At 41.6% G+C, this 25,522-nt stretch overlaps 1 protein-coding gene across 4 annotated transcripts in view; it reads left to right on the top strand.

Moving 5' to 3' along the window:
• Window positions 1-25,522, top strand: part of SH3RF3 (SH3 domain containing ring finger 3) — a 405,318-nt gene that overhangs the window by 109,072 nt on the left and 270,724 nt on the right. Inside the window, exon 1 of one of the 4 annotated variants that reach the window (XM_066577455.1) lies at window positions 22,852-22,911. The exons of 2 other annotated variants lie outside the window; for them this stretch is intronic. In XM_066577455.1, the coding sequence (XP_066433552.1) occupies window positions 22,873-22,911 (39 nt within the window). In that variant the 5' untranslated portion in view covers window positions 22,852-22,872. Of the gene's footprint in view, window positions 1-22,851; window positions 22,912-23,105; window positions 23,189-25,522 lie in introns of those variants that run through there. One more of the 4 variants, XM_066577446.1, reaches the window with a different exon arrangement.

The raw sequence follows: 25,522 nt of genomic DNA, 5'->3' as shown, positions 1-25,522 counted from the left end.
GGAACAGTTGCGCCCTGTGTTCTTTTTCTGTGTGTGGTGCGCAATACTTTTATGTTCTTCTCACTTCCAAAATTCTCCAATTCTAGGCTGGTTTTTGTACATCCCATAGTCTTTATAGATGTCTACGAAAGGATGTTCTCCCAGCTGTTTGCACCTGCTCATATGAAATGTTTCAGACTTTGAATCCTCTTTCTCCATGGATGACTTCCAGTATGATGAAAAACATATGCCAATATGCTGTGATATTTATGTGTTTCGTTTCACCAGCACTATGTCTAATACATTCTCACAGGGAGGCAGTTCTGTCTTACATACAATTTTCCTGCTGAGGTTTGCATGTACCGTTAATTAGATACAGGTAATAGGCGCCACATTTATCACTATAAGAATCTAAGTTGATGAAGTATTAAGTTAGTGGAGTTTGTCAGCCGTACTTGGGCTTTCTGGTGTGGAGTGTAAAAGTTGGGATAAACTTTATTAATGAATATATGTTACCTTGACACTACACCATTAGTAATGCTTCTGTAGGCAGTGGTGCTGTGATACACAGCGGGTATGAGCTATGGCATGTCAGAGAAAGTGATGAGATTCTGTAATAGAAGGTCACAGCACCCGCAAACACAACAGTCACTTAGCTGCAAAAGTTATATATTTAGTTCTTATTTGGAATACATGAACATACTTTATTATATGGGCCAACCTAAGGTGGCATGGAAGCTGCACAGCGGTTACCATAAAATATTTGATCGTTTATTGCTTTTGTAAGGAAGAGAAGAAGCTGAAGGCTCCTATCTGTATGGTGCAGCAGTATCCTGGAGACCTGCAGAGGGAGGGGGGTTTTAGGAGTTGGGTGTATTAAGCTTCGGTGTGCCAGATGAGGCGCCAAACAATAAGTTAGAGGCTCAACTGCGTAGGCCAAATTTATGGGTGGCAACAATAATTATGTTTTTCCTTTTCAGAATCTCAGAACATTCCTATTTGCATAAAAAAATCACAAATCTTCGTGTTCAGTTGTTGATGAGCAATAGGCTGAACCGTGGTTCATGCCTGTTGTGGGGGAACTGACAATATCTGAGCAATTTCTCTGCAACAAGATAAGTCAAATCCTGAAATTACTGCAGTAAATTACCCTTTATACTACCGTATTTTTTTTTTCAACTCAATTTATAAAGTTCACATTGCATGGAGGAAAAGGGCAGCTACAGTTGAGAAATAGGGAGAAGTTATAGCAGTCGTTTTACTTTACTGTTAATAGAAGCTATCTCTATTCATGGCTCTGTATGGCACAATGACTGCAGCCTACAGGGAGGGTTCAATCTGTTGCCAGTCTAGTAGTGCACTAAATCAAAAAAAAGCTTATATCCATGGGAAACCTGTGCAGATCACATCGACTGTTTGAAGTGTAGATTCTTTGAAAACACTGATGAAACAGCAGAAAAAGCAAAGCACATGCTTGCGTTGGCAATCTTACTTTCACAGTTAGTTTTCATCTTCGCTCAATGTGGCATCTAATAGGCAAATGGCTTATGTTGAACTAAGTATCCTGCATAACTTGTCCCGGAAAATGTAATGATCATAGCTTAGAATGTCTTTACTATATAATTACTATATCATTTTTTACAAGCCAGTTGTGTGTGGCTAATACATAAGGCCTTTGTTAAATACCTATACATAAGTTTACTGATATATGTGGTTTTCATAATGATTCTAATAAATTGGCTCCTCATTGACCTTAGAGGGTCAGCCATCCTTAGGGTAGGCCATCAATATCTGATCCAGCTTCTAGCTCCCTCACTAATTAGCTGGATAAAGGGGCTACAACATGTACCCTTCATTGTTAAACCCACCCCTTTCTCTTAATTAGAGTCCACAAAGTGTGGCACAGAGTGCTAAGGCAACAGAAATGCAGTCCTAAGTTCTTGCTCACGACCTGAAGGTTACGAGTTCAATCCCGACTTGGTTCAGGTAGCCGGCTCAAGGTTGACTCAACCTTCGGTAAAATGAGAACCCAGCTTGGAGGGGGGTAATAAATTAGCTGCGGAATAAGCTGGCAATTTATTTATTTAATATACAGCTCGTCCCATTCCGAATTGCACAGGAAACCCTGTGTAAATCATGGTTAGCCTGGCAGCTAAGAAGAAGTCTGACTTATTTGCATATGGCACAGGATAAATTTGGAACTTAATTGTGGAGGTGCATTGACTCATTATAATTACATTCCATGGTTATAATTATTTATCAATAAAATGGTTGTTTTAGGTTATTCTTCCGTGGGGGGTTTTCTGTGAATTACTATTCTGAGAAGAGAGGGCATTAGAAGTGATTGGTTTTTCATCCCCTACCGGCAAGTCAAGTTAGTGCAGTGATAAGTTCCCTTTAAGGGAAAGCGTGCCCTTAAATGGACATTCCCATCTTAGACATTTGTATCCTATCCAGAGAATATGCTATAAAACATCTATCTCTTGTTATAGCCCCTGAAGCTCGTCTCTGCAAGGTTGCCAATGGTGGTCAGGATTACGGAAAAAGACTAGCAGGTCTCACTATGCTGTTTCCATAGAAAAGTCAATAGAAGTTGCGCAAGCAGTGTAGCACACTGAGCTAAGCTGTTTCCGGTACTACCTTAGAACTCAATGGAAGTTGTGCAAACAGCATAACACACTGGGTGTAGTTGGCTGTGCTACACTGTTTGCGTAAATCCCATTGACTTCTACAGTAGCTATGGAAACAGCATTCAGAGACCTGCTCGTCTTTTTCACGTAATCCTGATCACCACCGGCCACCTTGCATTGCCATCTATAAGAGTTACGGGTTACATGTCTGCCAGGGATGGAAACATTCCTTCAATAATCAAATGCAAACTTTCACATCTGCAAGTTCAAGATAAAAGTAATGAGAGGATCGTTTTTCCATTGATTGCCTTTATTCCAATCATTCAGAGTACATTTTGCAATCTACATATTCATATGTAAGACATATAGAAAAATACATTTGACTCTTAGGTTACCTATAAAAGTGTAGGATTCAATTGTGAATTATTTCCAAGAAACTATGTTAGAGGATTCTTCCTTTGGTAGATATTTGGTCAATGTCACAACAAGAAGTGAGGTGGAAAAGTGGTAAACACATAACTGGCATACAAATATTTATCTACCCCATAGTTCCTCTGGTGGCTATTCCCCTTTGACTAATATTGCCTACTGAATTTCACAAAATTGAATCTTTGCCTCAGTAGAAAATTCTTCTAGAGACCCTGTAGATCCACTATGTTGTTGGTGAAGTAGATAAAATAACTCTTGGCCAATCTATAGACAGCCCCCGGGAGCTCTAATGCAGCTCTATAGAGTGAGAACCCCACCAAATAACTTTTCATATTTTGGCTTTCTGGAATCTTACATGCAGACATAGGATATTGGGGTTAATTACATTCATATCTGAATTTTCCGGAGTTGAGTTAGGTTTTAATGATTATGGAAAATGCCATGATAATTAATGGATTTTTTTTTTGTCAAATGAATGCCTTGTGTTCTTTCGAGATTCTTGTTATACTGTAAACACTAATTACTTTGCCTAATTGAAAGGTGTATGCAGTATGCATTTACATTAGGATTTTTTTTTCCCAAACAAAGACCTTGCTATCACTGGCTGATAGTAAGGGCTTATGAATAATTTAAATGTGTGACACTTCTCACTTCTGTAGATGCTACCCACCACTCATGGACTTAAAAACAAACCAAATCTGTCAACGGAAAATGTAAATATGCGAGAAGCCTATGATCAGAATTACATGGCTGCCAAACCCAGATGTCATTTAGTGCACTGTAGCGTGCAGACATCACAGCTCCAGGCATGCCTGCAATGACGGAGGGACACAGGAACACACAAAGCACATGTCTGAAATGTAGCAAGTGAAATTCTTGGTGTCCACCTGTTCAAGTTCAAGGTTGTTACCAAGGTCACATGAAGTGAAAAGGAAGAAATGTCAGAAAACGCAACAACAGGTGCCACATACACCAGCAAATTATTCAACATTCCTGTACAGCCAAAGCATATTTTTGATATTATTTACAGATATGAAGTTGTTTATATCCAGACATCTTATCATATGGCTAGTTCTTAAACTTACAGAGTTTTGGAGGATAGTTACATAATAGAAAATGGCCTACGCCTGAAGGATGAAAGGTCCTGTACCGAAAATGTTATATTTAAAGGGGAATTCCATTTCAAAGTTTAAAATGAAAAGAGAAGTGTTCAAAATGTGTAAAATAAAGGGCATTTTAAACAGAATAAAGAATATATACTTCTTACATACAGTCTTCTAGTATCCTATTCTAAGTTTCTTCTTGTAACAGATCATGGCTTTCCAAATATGACAATCACTAATACAGCCATTGAAAATCCACAGATCCTTAAAAGAGTTGTCCTAATGGAGCAACCCCTTTAATAGAATATCAATTTGAATTATTATATAGAGTTACAGTCTTTAATATTGTAGACATATGTCACAATATAGTGACATATATCTACAATCTGAAGTCTTTTTTCAACCTAAAATATAATGTTTATATGTTCCCAAAAAAATGGGCTAAATAAAGATTACAGCTCATACTGCAAAAAACAAACCCTTATAGAGCTCTGCCGATGCTACCTCTGTGGAATTACTTATTAAAACCGACATACTAGAAGAGGTGACAGCTTTTCCTTAATGCTGGCTACCATAGGAAGGAGTCAGAACACAAAGCCTGCTGTATGTGGAGCTATGGGCATGTTTCTCTTTAACCCCTTGAGTGGCGGGTTTCCTACCACCCTGTCGTGCCCACCAGGGCAGGTTTTTTAAAATGGTCTAATCATTGAATTTCAACTAATTTTGCAGTTGCGTCTCAAGAGCCATAACTTTTTGATTTTTCCATTGACATGGCCATATAAGGGCTTGATTTTGCGGGACAAGTTGTGATTTTTTTTTAAATGGGGGAGGAAAAAAAGAAATGGGAGAAAAAAGAAAAAAAGGGGCCATGTCATTAAGGGGTTAAATAATGTATTAACTTCCTTCTCTGGGTCATTACGACGCATGGATACCACATGTGTGATTGTATTTTTGATTTTTTACAAAGTAAAGGGAGACAAGTGTTTTTATAATTTTTTTTTATAATTTTATAACTTTTTTTTTTTTTTTTTTTTTAATTTTAATTTTTTGTCCCTTTAGGGGACTTCCACAGGGACCCATCAGGACCCCCTGATCACATTCTGGGGGTCCGATGGTGACAGCCCTTTACATGCTGCAGTGACAGCCCTTTACATGCTGCAGTCACATAGACTGCAGCATGTAAAGGGTTAACACAGCAGAGATCGGAGGTTTTCTCTGATCTCTGCTGTAAGAGCTGGTACCTAGCTGTCCTCTGACAGCCAAGCACCAAGCTCTCCCTGCCACAGAGACCATCTGCTTGCTTCTGACAAGCCGATGGTCTCTATGGCAACCTGTAAACAAAACAGGAGATTGCCGGCACATCGGCAATATCTTCTGCTGGTTTTTCAAAGTCCTGCACTGCTCTATGTGGGTCTGTGCAGGCAGAGCACACTGTCACAGCTTGTGGCATTGTGCTCTGCAGCTCCCATAGTGATACATAGCCCGGAAATCTTCCGGGCTATGTTGCTATGAGCAGTGAAGCTCGTCCCGGAAAATTTTCGGACGTGCCACTCAAGGGGTTGAAGAAGCCATTCAAAATGGACCAATTTTTCATTTGTTTGGTAAACATGGCTAAGTTCTACTAGCCAAAAATGACAATGTCCCTTTAAGACATGTAAAAGCTAACATTCTTGAGATTAAATGATCATTTCACTGAATTGATGGCACAATTGCGCAATACGGTTTTGCATAAACATTTAAATCCTTTGTAGCCTATAACTTGCTAAGGTTCCCTGGAGACAGCCAGTGGAAGGCAATTATAGCAAGTTGTTTCATTTCTGTGTTATGTATTATAACACACTGAATGCCTAAACTGCTCCGTTTATATTGATTTGTGCCCAAGGATTTCTCGTATATCCAGATGTAACATATTTATTTGCATGTTTTCTATTAATAATAGATTTCTGTTATTTTTACATATTAATCTGAACTATAACATCAGCTGCCACAATCTAACGGAGTCATTTGTCACTTGTCCTTCACTTGCTTGGGTACTTGAAATATAGAAATCTGAATTCATTATGACTTTTCGATTTCTGTAAATATCTTTTCGCCATATGCTTTCCTTCCAGTTTTCCACCTGTGTAATGTGATAGCCCCAGTTTTACAGTGTGAGTTTATGCTATATTTGAAACATCTACATAAATGCCTCAGGTGTTCAGCACCCATTACCTTCCCTTTGCACATTTATTCAGCCTGAACAACTGTATAAGAAAGTAAAGAACTGAAATACCAACCACATCAACTGTAGTTAAATCAGGTTTGTATGTACTGATGTAGCAAAGGTTAAATTGACGTTTATGATGGATTATGCTAACTTTCGGTGCCAATTTGTTTATCCTTCAAGTTGCTTTACAATGGGTTCTGACTAGAGATGAGCGAGTATACTCGCTAAAGGCAATCGCCCAAGCGAGCATTGCCTTTAGCGAGTACCTGCCCACTCGAGACGAAAGGTTCGGGTGCCGGCGCGGGGGAGCGGTGAGTAGCGGCAGTCAGCTGGAGGGAGCGGGGGGGAGAGCGGGAGAGAGAGATCTCCCCTCTGTTCCGCCCCGCTCTCCCCCGACGCCGGCACCCGAATCTTTTGCCTCGAGCAGGCAGGTACTCGCTAAGGGCAATGCTCGCTCGAGCAATGGCCTTTAGCGAGTATACTCGCTCATCTCTAGTTCTGATATGTTTGGAGAAACACGCAGTCCTAAAACCTCATTGATTTACACTGGGCCATTCAGACAGGTTTTTTTACACACATATTATGTGCATGAGAAAAAACTCAGCACGTCCTATTTTGGTGCACAATACGCCCGTTATAGGCTATGGGATTTTAAAATACGCGTAGTATATGCGTAATGGAGGACGGATTCGGATGAGCAGGGTTTTCTCCCCTTATATTGCCATCATTATCATAATCGCGGCCGTACAACGGGACAAAACGAAGCCACTGATCTCTATGGGATTTTAGTGGTTTCGTTTTCACTAGCTCTTTTCTAAGCCCTGATTTGTACGGCCAGTAAAAGATAGGTCCTGCCCTATCTTTCCTGCTTGTAGTTAAACCACGTGCAGGGAATATTGGGCGGCCGTTACCATCCCACCTCTTTTTTCAAACTCCTGTGCTCTGGCATGGAGTTTGAATTGCTGGCGAGGGAGAAGAAATCTCCCTCGTTTAGGCGCAACTGCGCTCCATAGTGCCGAACGTAGTTCTGCCTATGGCTATGTAAATCCACCCTAACTGTATACTGCATATTAAAGGGGTTGTCTCGCGGTGAAAGCGGAAAAAAATTTTTTTCACTTACCCCCGCATTCTGCCCTGTTAAAAAGAAAGCATAGGTTTGTTTTTAAAAAGCACATTGCGCTTACCTGCATCAGCGTTCTGCAGCTTCTTCTATTCTTCTTTTAAAGATGGCGCCGCTGGTCTTCTCCCACGGTGCACCGCGGGTCTTCTCCCATGGTGCACCGTGGATTTTCTTCTCCTTCCTTGCGTTCCATTGCCAATTCCAGCCTCCTGATTGGCTGGAATCGGCACACGTGACGGGGCGGAGCTACGATGACGACGCGGTGATCAGCTCTCCGGCACGAGCGGCCCCATTCACCAGGCAGAAGACCGCACAGCGCAAGCGCGTCTAAAAAAGCAAGAAGCCAGCGCAATTAGATGGAGCCATGGAGACGAGGACGCCAGCAACGGAGCAGGTAAGTGAATAACTTCTGTATGGCTCATATTTAATGCATGATGTACATTACAAAGTGCATTAATAAGGCCATACAGAAGTGTATAACCCCACTTGCTTTCGCGATGCAACCCCTTTAAGCGCGTGAAAAATGCATGTAATATGCAGCCCTCATATGCCCATGTGAATGTGCCCCTCAGCTGTGCATATAAATTGTAAGAATATGAAATAAAAGAAAGGTTTTATGCATACAAGTCTTTCTACTATTTGACTTCCTGGAGTTAGTTCCCAAGCACGGGTAAGCAGACTTTTTATCATACACTGGCATTTAAAAACCATTAAATCATTTTTTTAAATGGGACAGAAAGACTCAGTAGAAAAATGATGAATTCCAAGTGGTTAACTTAAAGGGGTTGTCCCGCGGCAGCAAGTGGGGTTAAGCACTTCTGTATGGCCATATTAATGCACTTTGTAATATACATCGTGCATTAAATATTGGCCATACAGAAGTTATACACTTACCCCCTCTGGTGCTGGCGTCCCCGTCGCCATGGCGCCGACCGAAGCCTTCTTCACCCTCGATTAGACGCGCTTGCGCAGTCTGCTCTTCTGTTCTGTTGAATGGGGCCGCTCCGGCGTGCTCGCGCCGCACAGGTCTTCTGCATTCTAGGCCAGAACTGCAACGGAGGCTCCAAATGGATGAATGATTGATTCCACCATATTTTCTGTTTAATCAACAGACAACGTTGTAACTAAATGTGAACACAGCTTTAAAGAAATCTGCTTATTTAAATTGTGTTTAGTACTCGGCATTGAGACCAATTAGTCTCCTGCTCGCTAAATTTCATGTGACTTTATAATGTTATAAAGTTTTTTCTGTTTAAAAGAAAACTATTTTTTAGGAATCTATAGTACTAGTGTTTCTGGTGGCGCAATGCGCCACACAGCTGTGCTACATGTATGTCACACACACAGCACTGCTACATGTACATCACATACAGCTCTGCTACATATATATTCTTCATCACATACAACAGGGAACACAACCAACATGGCAGAGTCCCGCACACACTGATCACCCCCTGGCCATTTGACCCCAGACCCCTCCCTTACAGTTGACTAATCACAGGACAGTGATATCATCACAGGTTGTTGCCTGGCTCTGCAGGTTTTTAATAAAGTGAAGGACTTGTGACGACGTCACCATCATGTGATCAGGGGTGGAGGTCAGAGCCCAAGTAACTAATCACATGATGGTGGCATCATCACAGGGCCTGTAAGCACACGGCTGCTGTCATGCTCTGCATGTTTTATGTTTTAGTACCCGTGATGACGTCACTGCCATGTGATCGTGGCAGAGAATGTAACTCACTCACGGACAGGTGGTTATTAGTATTTTGACAAGAAAGCCTGATTATCTAGAGGAACTATAAGAGCTCTTTTCTGCAGAATTGCAGGCAGATTGAAGCAGCATTTTGAAAAACGCCTGTGTGAAGGAGGCCTGAGTGTGTAAAGCTGAAAAAAAAAACATATTTGCATGTAGTATAGCCTGTTATCCCCCAATGTTGATCCAGAAGAAGGCAAAAAAAACCTCCATTGAGGTAGAAGCCATTTTTTTCCTAATCTGGTGTACAGAATTATCACTGGATCAACAACTCCTCTAAACTTATTCAACTGGTTTGATTCAGAGGAAGACCAACCTCCCATGAGGAAAGAGCCAATTCTGTTCTTTTTAAGAGAACATTTTTTGTCATGATCCCTAATATGGTGATCAGAATAAATCTCAGGATCAGAAGCCAGTACCTCATCGATCTAAAAGACTGACAAGTAATTGTATTATTTATTCTTCATATTTTTGCTAATCTCATATTTGATGTCAGCTATTAATTCTACAAAGCTAAACTTAAAAAAAAGTATTTTATGTTAACCCCTTAGTGACAGAGCCTGTTTGCACCTTAATGATCAACTATTTTTTCAGCTTTTTTCTTTTTCAATGATTTTTATTGGTTTTAATAACCTAACATAGGAGTATATTTGTAGTTGCAGACATTAGTATTAATTACGAAAGATAGACTATACATTCTTGTACAACAAATGGTCCGTATATGCAAATTTGTTGCGTAAATTCTTCTGGAACCTGTTCGGATTGTTTCATTAGAAACATTGTTAACATTTGAAACAAAAAATAACCAGTGAGTACCATATTGATATTGAGCATTGGAGTTTTGATGGATGGGGGCTAAGGGGAAGAGATAGGTTTTTAAATTGGACGCGGATAATGGTTAAGCCAAATGTTCCATTTGTCAGTGAAGCGTCTAGTTTTTCTCATCCCCTTATCAGCAAATAAATTATTGGAGCCCTAATTTATCCACGGGCGTCTGGTCCTGTTCAGGAATCAAATCAGTCATAGCCTTTTATCACCACGACCAATGTATACCTTTTTTCCTGTTACAAGAAAGATATGAAGTTTCCTCTTCAAAATTTTCAGCTTTTTTCATCTTCGCATTCCTAGAGCTATTACTTTTTATTTTTTTCCGCCAATAACCATATGAGGGTTTGTGTTTTGTAGGACAAGTTGTATTTTTTAAGGGCATCATATTGGGGTACATATAATGTATAGTACATATAATTATTTGGGGTACATATAATGTATAGTACATATAATTTAAGGGGGAATATATTGTATAAGTACTCATTTTCATAAAGTAATGTGATATCATTATTCTCTGGCTCAGCACATTTCCGGCCATACAAAGTTTTTTTGCTATTTTTGTACACAAAAATACACAAGTTTGTCTTTGTGTTGCTGCATTCCAAGAGCCATAGCAATTTCATTTTTCCAACGATAGAGCTCTATAGGGCTTGCATTTGCAGAATTCTAGTTTTCATTTATCTAACACATTTTTGGGAAAGTGTAACATTTTGATTACTTTTTATTCCATTTTTTTCTAGAAGCAAGATTAACAAAATCTGCAATTCGGGCATGTTTTTTTATTTTTAATGGCATTCACTGTGCAGTATAAATCGAATATTAAATTCATTCTGAAGGCCGGTACAATTACACCAATACTTCATCTATATACGGGGTTTTTTGCAACGTTTTCATACTTTAAAAAAAAAGAAACAAATATTTTTATACCACTGCATTCAAAGACCCCTAACATTTTTCTGTTTTTGCGTGTCGAGTTGAGTTGTACTTTTTAACACTTTCCCATCCAATTTGTATCCTGGTTTTCCTAGGGGGCTTATTCTTTTTCTGCTCTTATACAACAGCGCTATCTACTGGCTAAAGCCAGTACTGCATGAGGTGACACGTTGGATAGGCTCAGACAGCAGAGAGGCTGGCAATATACAGTAAGAGAGCCCCAACGGATATCATCCAACATCGGAGCTGTACAGCCTTAAATCATAATGTCTTCAGAGGTCAGACAGTGAATTGGAAAGGGTTAATGGTAACATTTGTTGTTCCGTGTGACATTTTGATTGATTTCTATTCCCTTTTTTTGTAGGGTGAGATAGGTCAAATTAGCTATGTTAGCCATGTTTTTTATGGTGTGCATCGTGTGGTTAAATAATATAGGAACTTTTTTCTCTGGGTCATTACAAGCGCAGCAATACCAGATTTGTGATGTTTTTGTGCATAGAAAAGGGGGAAAGGTGGGGGTTTTATTTTTATTTTTTTATCAATGTGTTCATCATCCAGATAGGATATTGTATTTCTATAGATTACAATGGGCAGTGCCCTCGCTAGTGCACATCTGGGGGTACGGGGATGCTTCCATGAAGTTTACAGTGGATTCCTCCACAATGGTGGTTTATTCTGAAATGTTAGACAGTGATATATAATTGTCAGGAGGGATGTTAACTGGTCATGTAGTGACTGTAGATTGTCCCAATAATGTTTATTTGGCATTGTAAGACTTTAAAACTATTAAGAATTTTAGCCTGAGCCCCATAAATACTTTTCTTATCTTACACATTTGTGGTTGTCTAATCCCAAGTCTGTATATCCATTGCTTCATAGCAGGCAACAGTGCAGGGAACACATGTAAGAAGCAGCCAATGGCTATTTCTGCGTTTGAAGCCCGGAAGAGGCCTCAACATGGAATGGGTGATGCAAGGATCATTTTATTTCTAAATTCTTTATTCTTTCTTCTACTTTTATTTTCCATCACAATATTCTACAAATACAAAGATAGGACAATAGAAACATCATTTCTTTATGTTTTGCGGTAGTTGCAGTAAAAAAATGAATATACCCATATAAGCAAAGTTACTCCCTATGTGACAGGTCTGAGAGGAACATTTAGGGCTCATGTCCATGGGCGGGTTGAATTCCACATGTGGGAGCCCGCAGCACGGCCAAGCAATTGATGGATAGCTTCCATGTGAAATGGAGCATGCTGCAAAAGGTCCGCAAATCAAATCCGAATGCTTTAATTCTTTTTCAGATGCCCATGCTTCCCTATCGGCAGCTTGATTTGCGGATCTTCAACTGCACAGATTCCGCAAATCAAACCTGGCCGTGGACATTGAGGCTTACTGTGAGTGCACATCCTGCATCCCAGCGCCTGAAAACTGCTGCGGGTGGATCTTTACACACAAAAGTCCATAGGGTAGTTCAGCCCTGATACATGGAGTGTTGGAAATACTTCTTACTTGTTGAGATTCAGCAACTGTATGAGGTTGGGTCTCGAGTAGCGGCTGAGATGCAGCCGTGATGCGCCCAAAAATGTGAGACTGCAGAGCTTGCAAAACTTGTCAGCGTGGAGTCATGGTTGGGAGCACTACCAGCATCAACTCCACTAATTACTGAGCTACCTAGAGAAGTTACCGTATTTTTCACTTTATAAGACGCATCAAATGATAAGACGAGGAAAATAGGAAAAAAATAGTTTGAACTCTGCCAGGGACTTTAGACGACAGTGCAGGGGATAGCACAGAGCAACGGAGGACCACTATAACTCCTTTTGTTTCTCTTTCACAGCAGGAGCCGCGGAGCTCTGTAACAGTTGCGCTCATGTAGGGCGACAGGAAGCTGATTGGTGGAGGTGGGGGAGCAGCATCAGTTCTCGCCGGTGCTCAACACCAATCAGCAGTGGTGGTGAACACCGGTGGCAGAGGACAAAGAGAACTACTCTTCTCCTCTGCTATAGAGAGGGGTCGGTCATGTGAATGTGCCAGACAGCTTGAATTCCGGCACATTCGCTTTATAGGAGGCACTGACTTTTTCCCCCACTGTGGGGGGGGGGGGGCGGAATTCTGTCTTATAAAAGCAAAAAATACGGTAATTCTCTATCTGTGCTGAGCACCATTATCAAAGGTTTCTAAGTCTATGCTCACATCTGCGTCAGAGGCTCTTCAAGATTCAGTTGTTTTTGCCAGAAAGAATAATGGTGCACGCAACACTATTTTTCCTATCAAAGCGACAGGCACCTCGGTACCGCTTACTTTAAGGCAATGGAGTCTGTCAGATGCCGCTGATATCCATGATGCAATGGATCTGCCACTGTCTCATGATTTCCATTTATGTGCAGAGGCATTTTGCAAGTGCCAAGGAAAATGATAACAGTGAATAAATGGATTTTGAATTGCATTACTGCTATATATGCTATGCGGATAAACATGAGGTTTTAGTGCACATTTTGATCAAATTGTTATAGCCAAATCCTACCTGCCCTGAGTTTATTTTATGGGCCTAGGCCCAGAAGAGGTACTCATGCCTGTAAAACGTGATGAAGCAAACCCATTGATTTCAATGGGTTTGTTCTCATGAGGGTGTTGCTTGCCCGTAATACCTGCAATCAAGAAAAGACCTGAAGAGGTCACCTTTCCCTTTGCATATAGGCGCTCACAGTTTCATCCAAAAAGTTTTGACACTTGTTTTACTTTGCTCTGGTTTTCAGTTACATAATGTTTTTTTTTTCTTAAGTGACATCCCACAATCTATTCTGAACCATATTGGTTTTCTGCTATCAGTGCAATGCATTCTGGGAGCTCACATGATATTTAGAGATCAAAGCTATTAGGTAAAATGCGATTGTGTAGTGAAGGAAAACTGTTGCTTACTTCCAAAGCAGCAAGGAGAATTTTGCAAGCAATTATGTATAAAGAGAGTAAAAAATTCAACAGTTTTCTGGCACAAATTGGCACAGCAGTTCTTATGCGTTTTAGATGCTTTTGGGTAGTTTTTTGCTCCATTGATAAAGGGGGTATAACTTCATTGAAAAGGAGGCATGGCCTAAATGCGGCATCGTGTGGCATAACTTGCACTAAAATTTTGGCACAAACTAATTCCATTTCAACTTTAAATGACCATGGGTAGGTCATTTAAAGTTAGACTAAATTGTCTAAAGTTATGCCACATATATCATCCAGCATGATATATATCATCCAACTGTGATAAATATGGCATATTTTAAGACTGTCTATCCCCTCCGCGTCCACCATCTGTGTATATATACATCCTAACTGTTGATGCACTGTGCAGCTAGGACACATATATACGTCCTTCATTTTAGTGGCACATCTTACTATATAGCCCTCTGCCAGTACAGAGATTGGGCTGGCACTTTGTCAGTTCTACCCTAATGAAGTGACAGAAGTTGTAATGATCAGCTCTTAGCAATGAAAAGTGATAAACCTAGTGGTAAAGTGAGCCCAATTACCAGCTAATGACGTGATGATAAGTTAATCGGAGTACACATATTTGGAATTGTTATTAAAAAAATGTTTATAAATCTGTTTTTTCAAATTCATAATACTAATTAAGAAATAGAAAAAATGAAGAAAGTTAGAACTTGCTTCTGTTTCTGCCCAGTTTTCTCTATATAAAACATAATATTAAAAAGTACTGACCCTGTCCTGGTACCATAAGAAAGCCCAATCCATGCCGCAAAAAGATTTTTTAAAATTAGGCATCAAATAAAACAATATTAAGGCCTGGCTTACACAGGCGGACCAGATTCAGCATGCAGGAGGCCCGCAGCAGATCCCAGCTGTGAGCCTGGCCGGTGACCCTGCGTACCTTTTTTGGCTGTATTGCAATGAGTGATACTTCTGTAATTTACTCCAGTTTCTGTCGTCAATTATAGTAAATTTAATAGGCTGTTTTAGGCCACGCCCTAAAGTTGAGCTCCTCCCATTTTGTAAAAGCTATAATAAGGTATCAACACTTCACTTCAAAAAAGCATTGTGTCGTAGAGCTTTGGACTATGGAAAGAGATAAAACAAGGTAGATTTCCCATATGACGGATGCATGTAATGCCGGCATTCACTTCTACAGCACTATTCTTAAAATCATATTTTATTAATATGTTAGACTTTGTTATTTTCTAGCATGCTTCTTTAATTCCTGGAGGCGGACCAGCTAGCATCTGGTTTCTAGGTTCTGAAAGCTGGAAAGAATGGAAAGCATCGCCTTCTGTTTTTCGCTGCAACCCCAAAGGGACCTGACAGCCAAAGCTATGCAGTGACCTTGTAACAATAGGGCAAGTGCGGGGCTGCAGGTATCTTACTAGTGATATTTTCAGGTGTCTAGAGCCGCTGAGGAGTCGCAGTTCTCATAAGGAAATCTATTAGCATTGAAGAACTGCACAATGTTTACCTTAGTGACTTAGTACATTCTGTTTTACTGCGGCTGCTATTAAATCACACTACCAGACGCTACTTATGTCTTATCCCTGTTGTTAAAATTCACAACCACTTTCATTGATCCAGACAGAACCCTGGGACGCAAACCAGGACCAAACCTTAAACTCTATGTGAATGAAGCCTTAGAGGTTTTGTTCCCCACAGATTCCTACAGAATCCGTGAGAATAAAAGATCACTAAGGCCGCCTGCACACATGTGGATTTGCACTGCGGAATCCAGGGCGGGTTTCAGCCTCCGAGTTTCGCAGCAAGTACCGCCCATAGCATGCTATGGAAAAGTGATTCTTCCTGCACACGAGCGAAAACCAATTGCGGTTTCCTCTTGTGGCGGAAAATCGCAGCATGCTCTATTTTTGAGCGGATTCCGCATGGACAGCTTCCATTGAAATTACTGGAAGCCGTATGACCAGTGGCCTGGCGATGACACGGGAAAAGCAGGAGTTTAAAAAAATTCTGCACTGCACATGTCAGATGGTGAGCCGTGCAGATCATCCGCAGTACAAAAGAGAAAGAAAGACAGGTATGCACGGATGCCGCTGCTGCCAGGGTCAGATTCTGCTGCGGGTTCCCACCTGCAAGATCCAGCTCTGCTATGTGCAGGGAGCCTAAATGTTCCACTGCATGCAGTATTATAGAGAAGATGGTTGTGCGTCGGCATGATATGACAGCATACAGATTGTGGCAGGCACTCTGTAATGTGAGACTATAGTGATCTTAATGTGTCATCATAAGGCTTTATGCACATGCCTTTGCCTTAAAGGGGTTGTCCCGCGATAGCAAGTGGGGTTAAGCACTTCTGTATGGCCATATTAATGCACTTTGTAATATACATCGTGCATTAAATATTGGCCATACAGAAGTTATACACTTACCCCCTCCGGTGCTGGCGTCCCCGTCTCCATGGCGCCGACCAAAGCTGCCTTCTCCCTGGATTAGACGCGCTTGCGCTGAAGGGGCCGCTCCGGCGTGCTCGCGCCGCACAGGGCTTCTGCGCATGCTGTTTACACCACATTTAGGCCATAAAGTTGAGGATACGGTATGTTTTATTTTACCTAAAAATCTACTGCAAGAAAATATATACTACAAGATGAAAGGTGAAAACATACTGTATGCTAAATGATTATTATTAAATGGAACGGGTTATTGAACAAAACATACTGAAACCTAGATGGTCCCATACATGTTCTATTGGCGATACATCTGGTGACCAGGCAGCCATGGAAGTGTGACAATGTTGTGGAGACATTCCTGTGACCCCCTTGCTGTGTCCGGCCGAGCATTATCCTGCTGGGAAATGCCTTTCGGAAGCCGCCATGAGAGGAACACATGTGGCTGCAGGATGTCCTCAACATATCGCTGAGCTGTCATTGTCCCTTCTACCACTATTGGGGTGACCGACTGCTGTATGCAATGGACCCCAGGCCATCACACCAGCAGTGTGGGCAGTGTGCCACTCCATAGCAAAGGCAGGATTGAGGCGCTCACCCCTAGGTCTCCAGACATGAATACGGCCTTCGGCGGTGCCCAAACTAAAACTAGATTCGTTGCTGAAGACAACTCAGTTCAAATCCATTGCAGTCTAGTTTCATTGTTCATGACACCACTGCAAATGAAGGTGATGGTGGGGGGTGTCAAAGACAGTACACATAATGGGCGCTGTGAGACCAAATGTCCTTCAGCTAAGTGCTGGAAATGGTTCCAACAAATACAGGCAAAATACTCTTAGAAAAAAAGTTATTTTGCACTTCAAGATTATGCAGCAGTGACCAAAAATAATTGTCCAGGAAGAAAGATATAGGTATAAAAACGGCACTTACTCAGGAGGAGGGGGGTATGACCAGCAAAAGCCCCCTCCTAGAAGTGTCATACCCCCCTCCTTCTGAGTAAGTGCCGTTTTTATACCTATATCTTTCTTCCTGGACAATTATTTTTGGTCACTGCTGCATAATCTTGAAGCGCAGAATAACTTATTTTCTAACAGTATTTTGCATATATCTCTTTGGGGGGAGACTCTCTGTATTGAGAATCCCCCTTATTGTTTCTGCAGCTCTCCTTGGTTTCCGAGGATTGGATATGTGCAGCGTGTAACTGCTGGTGGAACCCTGTGGCGCTCTCCGAACTTGTTTTGTGTGTTCCAAAAAATACAGGGGCCTGTAATGATGGTGCCACCTGTCTCTGGATGACAGTCAACAAAACAGTTGGAGCTGCTCGTTCTTGTTGAATGATCAGACAATCCTCTCTACTGATGGTCTCTTGATGGCGTTCTGAGCCCGGTGCCCTTGTGTGTGCCTTCACGCTTCCACAGGTTCCAACATGTCCTAACAGTCTGGTTAGAATTGCCCAGGTAGCGGGGAGTTTGTCGATACAGCCATTCTGCTTCTTGCATCCTAATGAAGTGCCCCCTCTCTGTTAACTGGGCGAAACCTCTTTAGTTGCATTCTAGAGCCATGCCTAGTGGCCAACAAGCTCTACACAATTGGAAAAAGATGTCCACTACACACAAGTAGCCTCTGAGAGCTTTTTTATAGGCCCAGGTTTACTTTTAGGGCCTCAGGTGGTAAAACAATTCATCTAATCACACCACAAGTCTAATCATTTGCACATCTACCTGAGATGTAACTGCATGACGAGTTTTGCAGCAAAACGACAACTTCTTCTGGATGCTGGATTTTTTTTATTTTTTACAAAGAATGTATTTGAAGACCTAAAAGTAATATTTTATGGTATAATACAGAGCTCATTTATAAGAATGTCAAACCTGCAGGTTCCTCTAAATATCCCCCCAGTATGTTTTTAGTAGGTATAATCACTAATAATATGAAATATTCCAGGTTTGTACAACTGTACAGAGAAGTTGTGAACACTCCTCAATAATATGCATATTTGCTTTAATCTTTTGAGTTAGCTGGATTACCCAAAATCTATTTTCTACTTCTAGACCATATATGAAATTGCTGCCTTGAGCACACAGGTATAAAAATAGACATCGAAAAGACAACATTAGCTTCCATTCATGCAGTCATATTAATGGACTGTGAAATATTCATATGTGGAGTCAAGCTGGAATCCGATGTGTTAGAGGAAATCAAAATTCCTTTGCCCAAGGAAAAGTTCTTTATTTTCCTCTAAAATTCAGTCTTTTCTCTCTAAATATAGTACTCTATGATATTTTTTGGAAGTTTCTTAACTATTTTACGGATACTTTTTTTTCACAAAGTCTTTTGATTCAAGCTTCGTATGGTGCAGAGTGTTAAGGCAGCAGAAATGCAGTCCTAAGCTCTCGCTCATGACCTGAAGGTTGTGAATTCAATCCCTATGTAGTTCAAGTAGCCGGCTCAAGGTTGACTCAGCTTTCCATCCTTCTGACTTTGGTAAAAGGAGTACCCAGCTTGGTGGTGGTGGTGGGGATAAATAAATTACCTGAAAGCGCTGTGGAATAAGTTACCGCTATACAAATAACAAGATTTTTTTTTTTATCCTTGTGGGTCAGTTGTGTGGGTTTTACATCTATTATGTTCGGCACATGACATACAGTATGCTAGGTGGCAAACAGCCTGTCTTTTGTATAGCTAAGACATTTAACAAAACATGTAATACTGTAGTTGCTTCTTGTCCTTTGCTGCTGAATATTTTTGAATGGCCTACATTCCTTATAGTAAGCTGACCTCGGTAGTTTTGTCTGGAGTTGTCAATTAGTCATATAGTCAGAATGCTTTCCTATGTTAAGTACATGCCATTTTATTGCTTTAATGAAAGTGCATATACTGTGACATTTCCAACTTGTAGTGTTCCTTAACAGTGGAGTCATAATTTACTGTCATGAATTTATACAATGCTGGTGTGAATGCTCTATAAAATTAAGGCTGAAATCATCATTCACGTGGTTTAATAAAGTGTGTATTCTGGAAAGCAGCATTCAGCACAATGAATGATGAGGCATAATAAGGCTAGTGCTGAGAGAATGTGTGCGCTTGCTATTGACAATGGAACGAAATTGTAATTGACATTGACTTGTGAGAGGCGGCTTTTCTACTTTTAGCCCAATTTGCTTACCTGCAGTAGATGCTGAAACTGATTTGAAACTGACAGTGCATTCTATTAAATGGATTGGAACCTGTTCATAAACTTGGCTGTAAATTGATAGTGAATGTAGAAAATAATAGAAATAAAATCGTTGTATTTTATTCTATAGTTCCAGCAAATTTAATGAATCTGCATTCCTCAAGTTCCTTCCGACTCCTGAATGCACTGTGTAATTTGATGCACTGCCTTTCGCTTGTGTGAATTGCATTAAACTTGTTAATGAACTGAAAACCTTTACAGCACAGTACGGAGTACAGGCTGCCACAAGTACTTTGATTCGTACTGTCATTTTACAGGTGTAGAGGGGGAAAAAAGACTAAAAAACGTTGTCATATCTAGTTTAATAATAAAGCAAAAATGGAAAAGATGTCCGGCGCTCATCCAAAAATAATAAAAGCTACAAAGTTTATTCCATCAGTTAAAAATCAGTTACAAAAAAATCACATCCTCATGAAACTGCTTATGCGTTTCAAACCATCTCACTGGGGATCTAACAGCTATGGGCTATTATTATTTTTTGGATAAGTGCTGGGCATTTTTTTCAGTTTTTGCTGTTCTAACTATTGCCAACATGGAGCTTCAGTCCGAGCATAGTCTCAGATGTGATCAATTCAAGGAAAGCACAGTGGGCTGGTAACTATTGTGTTATCCTAGTATAATAATAGCTGCAGAATGCTGACTGTATTTCTAGAAGTAGCACGTTATCATAAAGTACGCCTATGAGCTTTCTGTTTGTGTGCTTCAGAAATTTTGGTTCCAGCGCTTAAACATATTTGGTGTATTTTGCACAGAGGAGAAGGTCTCTCAGATACGAGAGACTCAGATTAAGGGCTTCTTCAGATGGGCACGTTTTAGTCCTGTTATGTGTCCGTGACGATCACGGACGCATAATGGCACGAAACGAAACCCTTTTGATATCTATAGGATAGGGATAACTTGCTGATCACTGGGGATCTCACGAAAACACCCACCAATCTTGAGATCAGGGATTTTATCTCCCCCATCCTCCTCACAGTAGGGTTACTGCACCCCCAGCAGTAAAAGACTATGGATAGGGGATAACTTGCAATCTTGGTACAATCCCTTTAAATCTAAATGGTAAAATTGTACAGTTACACAATCCAAATGAAATGCAACACTCTACTATATGATACACTTCTCTGATAAAACTTCCCCTTCGTTCAGCATGTGTAGAGTAGATCTCCTGTCTTCTTGGCTGTGCTAGGAGCTACATATGCTAATAGTTAGACTCTAAAAGGTGTTTTATAAATATCCCCGAACGTGTTTCTAGCTTATCTATCTGATGTATCCACAGTGCTGCAGAGCCAGCATCGTCTAGAGTACAAGCGTAAATAATAGGCTGCAAGTCAGCATGATGTATGGCTGCTCTTCAGGCATCCCTATAAAGTAGAAGCGTATCTCGGTGCACCTGAAGCACTGAACAGCTTACCGCCTTCATAATCCAGTGCTGGGACAAATGGCTAAATAACCGCATAGGCCACTGATTCGTTATTGTTGCTAGTAGTGTTTCTAGCATTCTGGAAACGGAATGTTTCTTTTAATGACATCTGATTTAGTTCTGACATTCCAGGGGTTATTTAGCTGTGCTGAGAGATCGAGCCTTTGTGGAACACATTTTGGTTGCCTTTTTTCTTAATTCGATCTGCATATATTCTATGGTATGTCTTACGCTTTTATATCTATATCCTAGTGAGGTGCATGGTGTCTGCTGTAATAAAAGCCTGTCACAGGGGAACATCTTCATTTAATAGTGAAAGTTGTTCTGTGACTTAGTAGCTCCAGTCCGCGGACTGATGGCCAGAGAAGACAATATCCAAATTTTTTAGAGTTTGGTATGTTAATCAATGGATCCTTTCATTAGTCTTCCAAGGATTCTAACTATTTTTAAACCTGCATCTGCACCCAAGACACCAAAATATAATATATCCGTAAGGGCTCATTCAGACAAGCGTGTTTATTTGCGTATAATCATGCACACATAACCACGCGCCTATTAGAACCATTGTTTTCCTATGCTGTGTTCACATGTCTGTGTTTTACAGGCGTGCAAATGACCGTACCTCCAAAACATAGGACAAGCGTGCATGCATAGGTCCGTGCTGCGCATCAATATTTCCCGCGGGGAGTCCCCTTGTCACTGAATACTGTAACAGCTGTGGCAGAGCATCGCAATATATACTCACCTGTCCGCTGCTGTCAGGGCTCGGCGTGTCTTCTTTGCTTGGTCCCCGGCAGCGTAGAAAAGTTCTTTCAGCAGGCGGGGATTTTAAATCCCCACCTGCTAAAAGGGCTGTATCTGATTGGCTGAGCACTCAACCAATCACAGGCAGCGCTCAGCCAGTCATTGAATCACAGCTGAGCGCTGCCAGTGATTGGTCACAGTGCTCAACCAATCACAGGCAGCGCTCGCCCATTCATTCCATTTAATCAGATACAGCCCTTTCAGCAGGTGGAGATTTTAAATTCCCACCTACTGAAAGAACTTTACTACACTGCCGTGAGATCAACCAGCTAGATGCGCTTGAGCCATGACAGTGGCAGAAAGGTGAGTATATATTTTGTTATTTTTTACACAAGCCAGGGATGATTTTCAGGGAAGGGCTTATATTTAAAGCCCTTCCCCGAAAATCACTGCAGGGGTGTTCGCAGCCCATTGCTTTCAATGGGGCTGCCAGCAGTAGCGGTGGCCCCATTGAAGGCAATGGGCACGTACCTGCATTCACCGGAGTTTTGGCACAACCGTGGACGCGCGGATTTGTGTGCACATACATGCGTGCAAATGCATGCCCATCTGAACGAGGCCTATGGGTGGTTTCACATCTGTGCCTGTCCTTCAGTCTTTGTTTTCTGTTTTGGACCTATAGAGAGCAAAACATTTTTTTGCATCTGTTTGGCTCCGTTCCATTTGTTTTATAGGTTTCGTGAAAGGAAAAAAAGGGTAGCTTGCAGAGTTATTATTCCAGTCCAAAAAAAAACCTAGAAAGCACCTTTCCATTTTGTTTTTTGCATTATAGTCAATGACAGAGGAAAGCAAACTACGGCTTCTGTTTTTCTTCTGTTTTGGAAGGATCTATTTTATCACTACACTGCAAAGCAAAACAATAGGTGACTTCAGAGGGACAGGAAGAGGGAGAGAAAGGAAGAGACGCCCAGGGAAGAAGGGGAGGGAGAAGCCCAGCCACCACCCACCAGCCAGGAGTGTGTATTGTGTGCATTGTGCTGGTTTGGAGGAAGTGCTCTGGCAGATCTTCCAGAGTGATACTTAAGAAGGGTGAAATGACCTGCATGTCAAATCAGCTACTCTACCCCAAAAAGGTATTTGCATGCATGCATCAGTTCTGCTTCAGTTTGTAATCAGTCCACAGTCAGATGAGCGCACAAGTGAGCTTAGTTGAGTGCTAGCGGTGGTCTTCAGAGGATGTCTTCATGCTGCTGGCCGGGGTTGTGGCTGATCCCAGTATACTGTCCTGTCCGATACTGGAGAAAGACCCCAGGAGGAAGAAGCCAAAGTTATTGGTTCATGCTCTGGTGTCACAGCGACGCCAAAAAGGCCACTTTGCAAGTCTCTACTGCAATTTGCATCAGCACCCAGGTAAGTTTATAGCCTTCAGCCGTATGTCGGTGTCCACCTGCTGGAGATTGTGCGGACTGATGTACAGGGACACGCACATGTGTCAGTGTATCCGTGCTGAGGAACGTCTGCTGGTTCGCCTGAATGATGCAATTGAAATCAAATGCATCACTTAGTCACGTTATACGTGCAACTTTTTTACATGTAGAAATATCTGCACAAATATGGTTGTCTGAAGGAGGCCTGACTCACATCGCTGGACAACTATGGCAACCCGTTCCCCTTTAGCACTCTAGCAGTGGGGCCGTGTCGCTACAATATTGAGGTGCTTAGTCCCAGATCCCGAGGCACAAACAATAAAAGCATTTGATGCGCTACACATATCAAGAGACATAGTGGACTTAAAGGTCCTTTTTTGCCTTAATGGTCGCAGTCGGCTACACAGCCAGGTGCAGTTCTGCAGACAAATTTTCCCATGCCTGCTTTTTTGCGCTGCGATTCTTGTAGAGAGGGGACTTTGTATTCCAAATAGCTGGCTTCTCCTACATGAGGGCTATGAAACATATCTAGGCGAGGCATGCTTCTCCTGTATTATCTCTGCACTGGCTTTATCTCCTCCTGTGAGAAGCTAGAGATGAGGAGCCGCTGACAACTTCCTGGAAATTTTTTTCATTCTTGGTGGCATAGCAACCTGCCTTTAAAAACGCTGAAACCACGTTCCACCACGTTTTCAGCAGCGCTAAAACTGCACCCTGTTCATATCGATGGGCGACGCATCACATTTAAAAATGCTGAAACGCCTGAAAATAGAACAGACAGCGCTCGAAAAATGCATTTAGCGCTTGTCTAAGAAGCGCCATTGAAATCAATAGTGGCATTTGACAGCATTTAGTGCTGTGTTTAAAACGCAGCAGAAGGCCCAATGCACACAGGGGTATTTGCACTGTGGGATCCGGAGCTCCGGATCCCGCAGCGAATGCAGCCCCATAGTATATGCATTGAAAAATACATTTCCATGCCCACTAGTGGAAATCAACTGCGATATTCCGCTCGCGGGATGTAAATTGCGGCATGTCCTATTTCAGTGCGAGCCTCGTACAGGCTCGCATGGTCGCGTCATCGCTGATGCGCCAGCTCAGCACTGTGCATGTGCAGCTGTGCGTCAGCCGGCACATCCGGACGCTGGACAGGTAAGCCGTAGGTCACTGCAGGGGCACAGGTCACATTCCGTGAATCTCCGAGAATCTCGCAGTCGGAATCTGACCCGGCAATCTGCATTCGGCCTTAAACAGTGAAGAAAGCACATGTGTGAGAGCGGCCCTACGCTGTATTTATGTACAGTATGCTGTTTTGCTATGGTTTTTGTAGCAATTTTTGATGGTTTCTTTTATTTGAAATTACAGTAAAATATTTATTACGGTTTTAAGAATAAATATGTATGAAAATCACAGTGAAAGCAACATCAAAATGGCATGCATAAATACAGCCTAGGTGAAAGAGAACTAATAAATAGCGATTACAATTGCACTAAAAACATGAATTGTAACAACTGCTGTAGAGAGTTTTGTGTGAGGTTGAGGATAGGATTGCAGGCTGTTAATAAAAGGGATTGTTTTTCTGATTTCTTCTCTGTTGGGATGGTGACAGTATAGCATGGAGGGCATATTTTAAAAGTAGAACTGCATATTAAGAAGCGGAGCTGCTAAGATATACATACAGGGTCTATTACTACCATTCAAACAGAAGCTTAATAGAGTGAATAGAAGCAATAGTTGTTCTGTGTAAACAAAGCAACCAATAGGGTGACGAACGAGAATTTGTTTCAGTAAACCAAAAAATAGTCGCTGGTTGAATTCTCGCTTTTTATATGACTAGTCAACGACTTTGCTGGGAGAGTCCCTCCCCGTCTCTCCCACAAAACTGAACAAATCATTCAGTGTGAAAGAACACAAACAACTGCTCATACCCTAACAACTCACCTGAGCTACTATTTTAGGCGATTTTTCAGATGGTAGTTTTCCCGCCATAGTGTGAGCCTAACTTTTCACTATAAGGGCTCAGTCAGATGGGCGTTTTTTACATGCATTTATTCGCAAGTAGAGATGAGCAAGCACGCTCGGTAAGGTCAGTTACTTGAGCGAGCCTCGCTCATCTCTGGTGACTGCCTTCTCTTTCGAGCGTGTTCGGGGGTGAACAGCGGCCGGCGGGGGTGAGCGGAGGGGAGAGAGAGATCTCTCTCACTCTCCCCCCCCCGCCCTCCGCTCTCCCCCGACGCCCCCCGCATTGAAAAGCATTGGTTCTATATAGATGCGAATCGCAAACGCATAAAACATGCGCAGCAAAGAACGCCCATCT

Source organism: Eleutherodactylus coqui, chromosome 1 (assembly GCF_035609145.1).
Source record: "Eleutherodactylus coqui strain aEleCoq1 chromosome 1, aEleCoq1.hap1, whole genome shotgun sequence".
NCBI lineage: Eukaryota > Metazoa > Chordata > Amphibia > Anura > Eleutherodactylidae > Eleutherodactylus > Eleutherodactylus coqui.
This window is presented reverse-complemented; position numbering and strand designations above follow the sequence as displayed.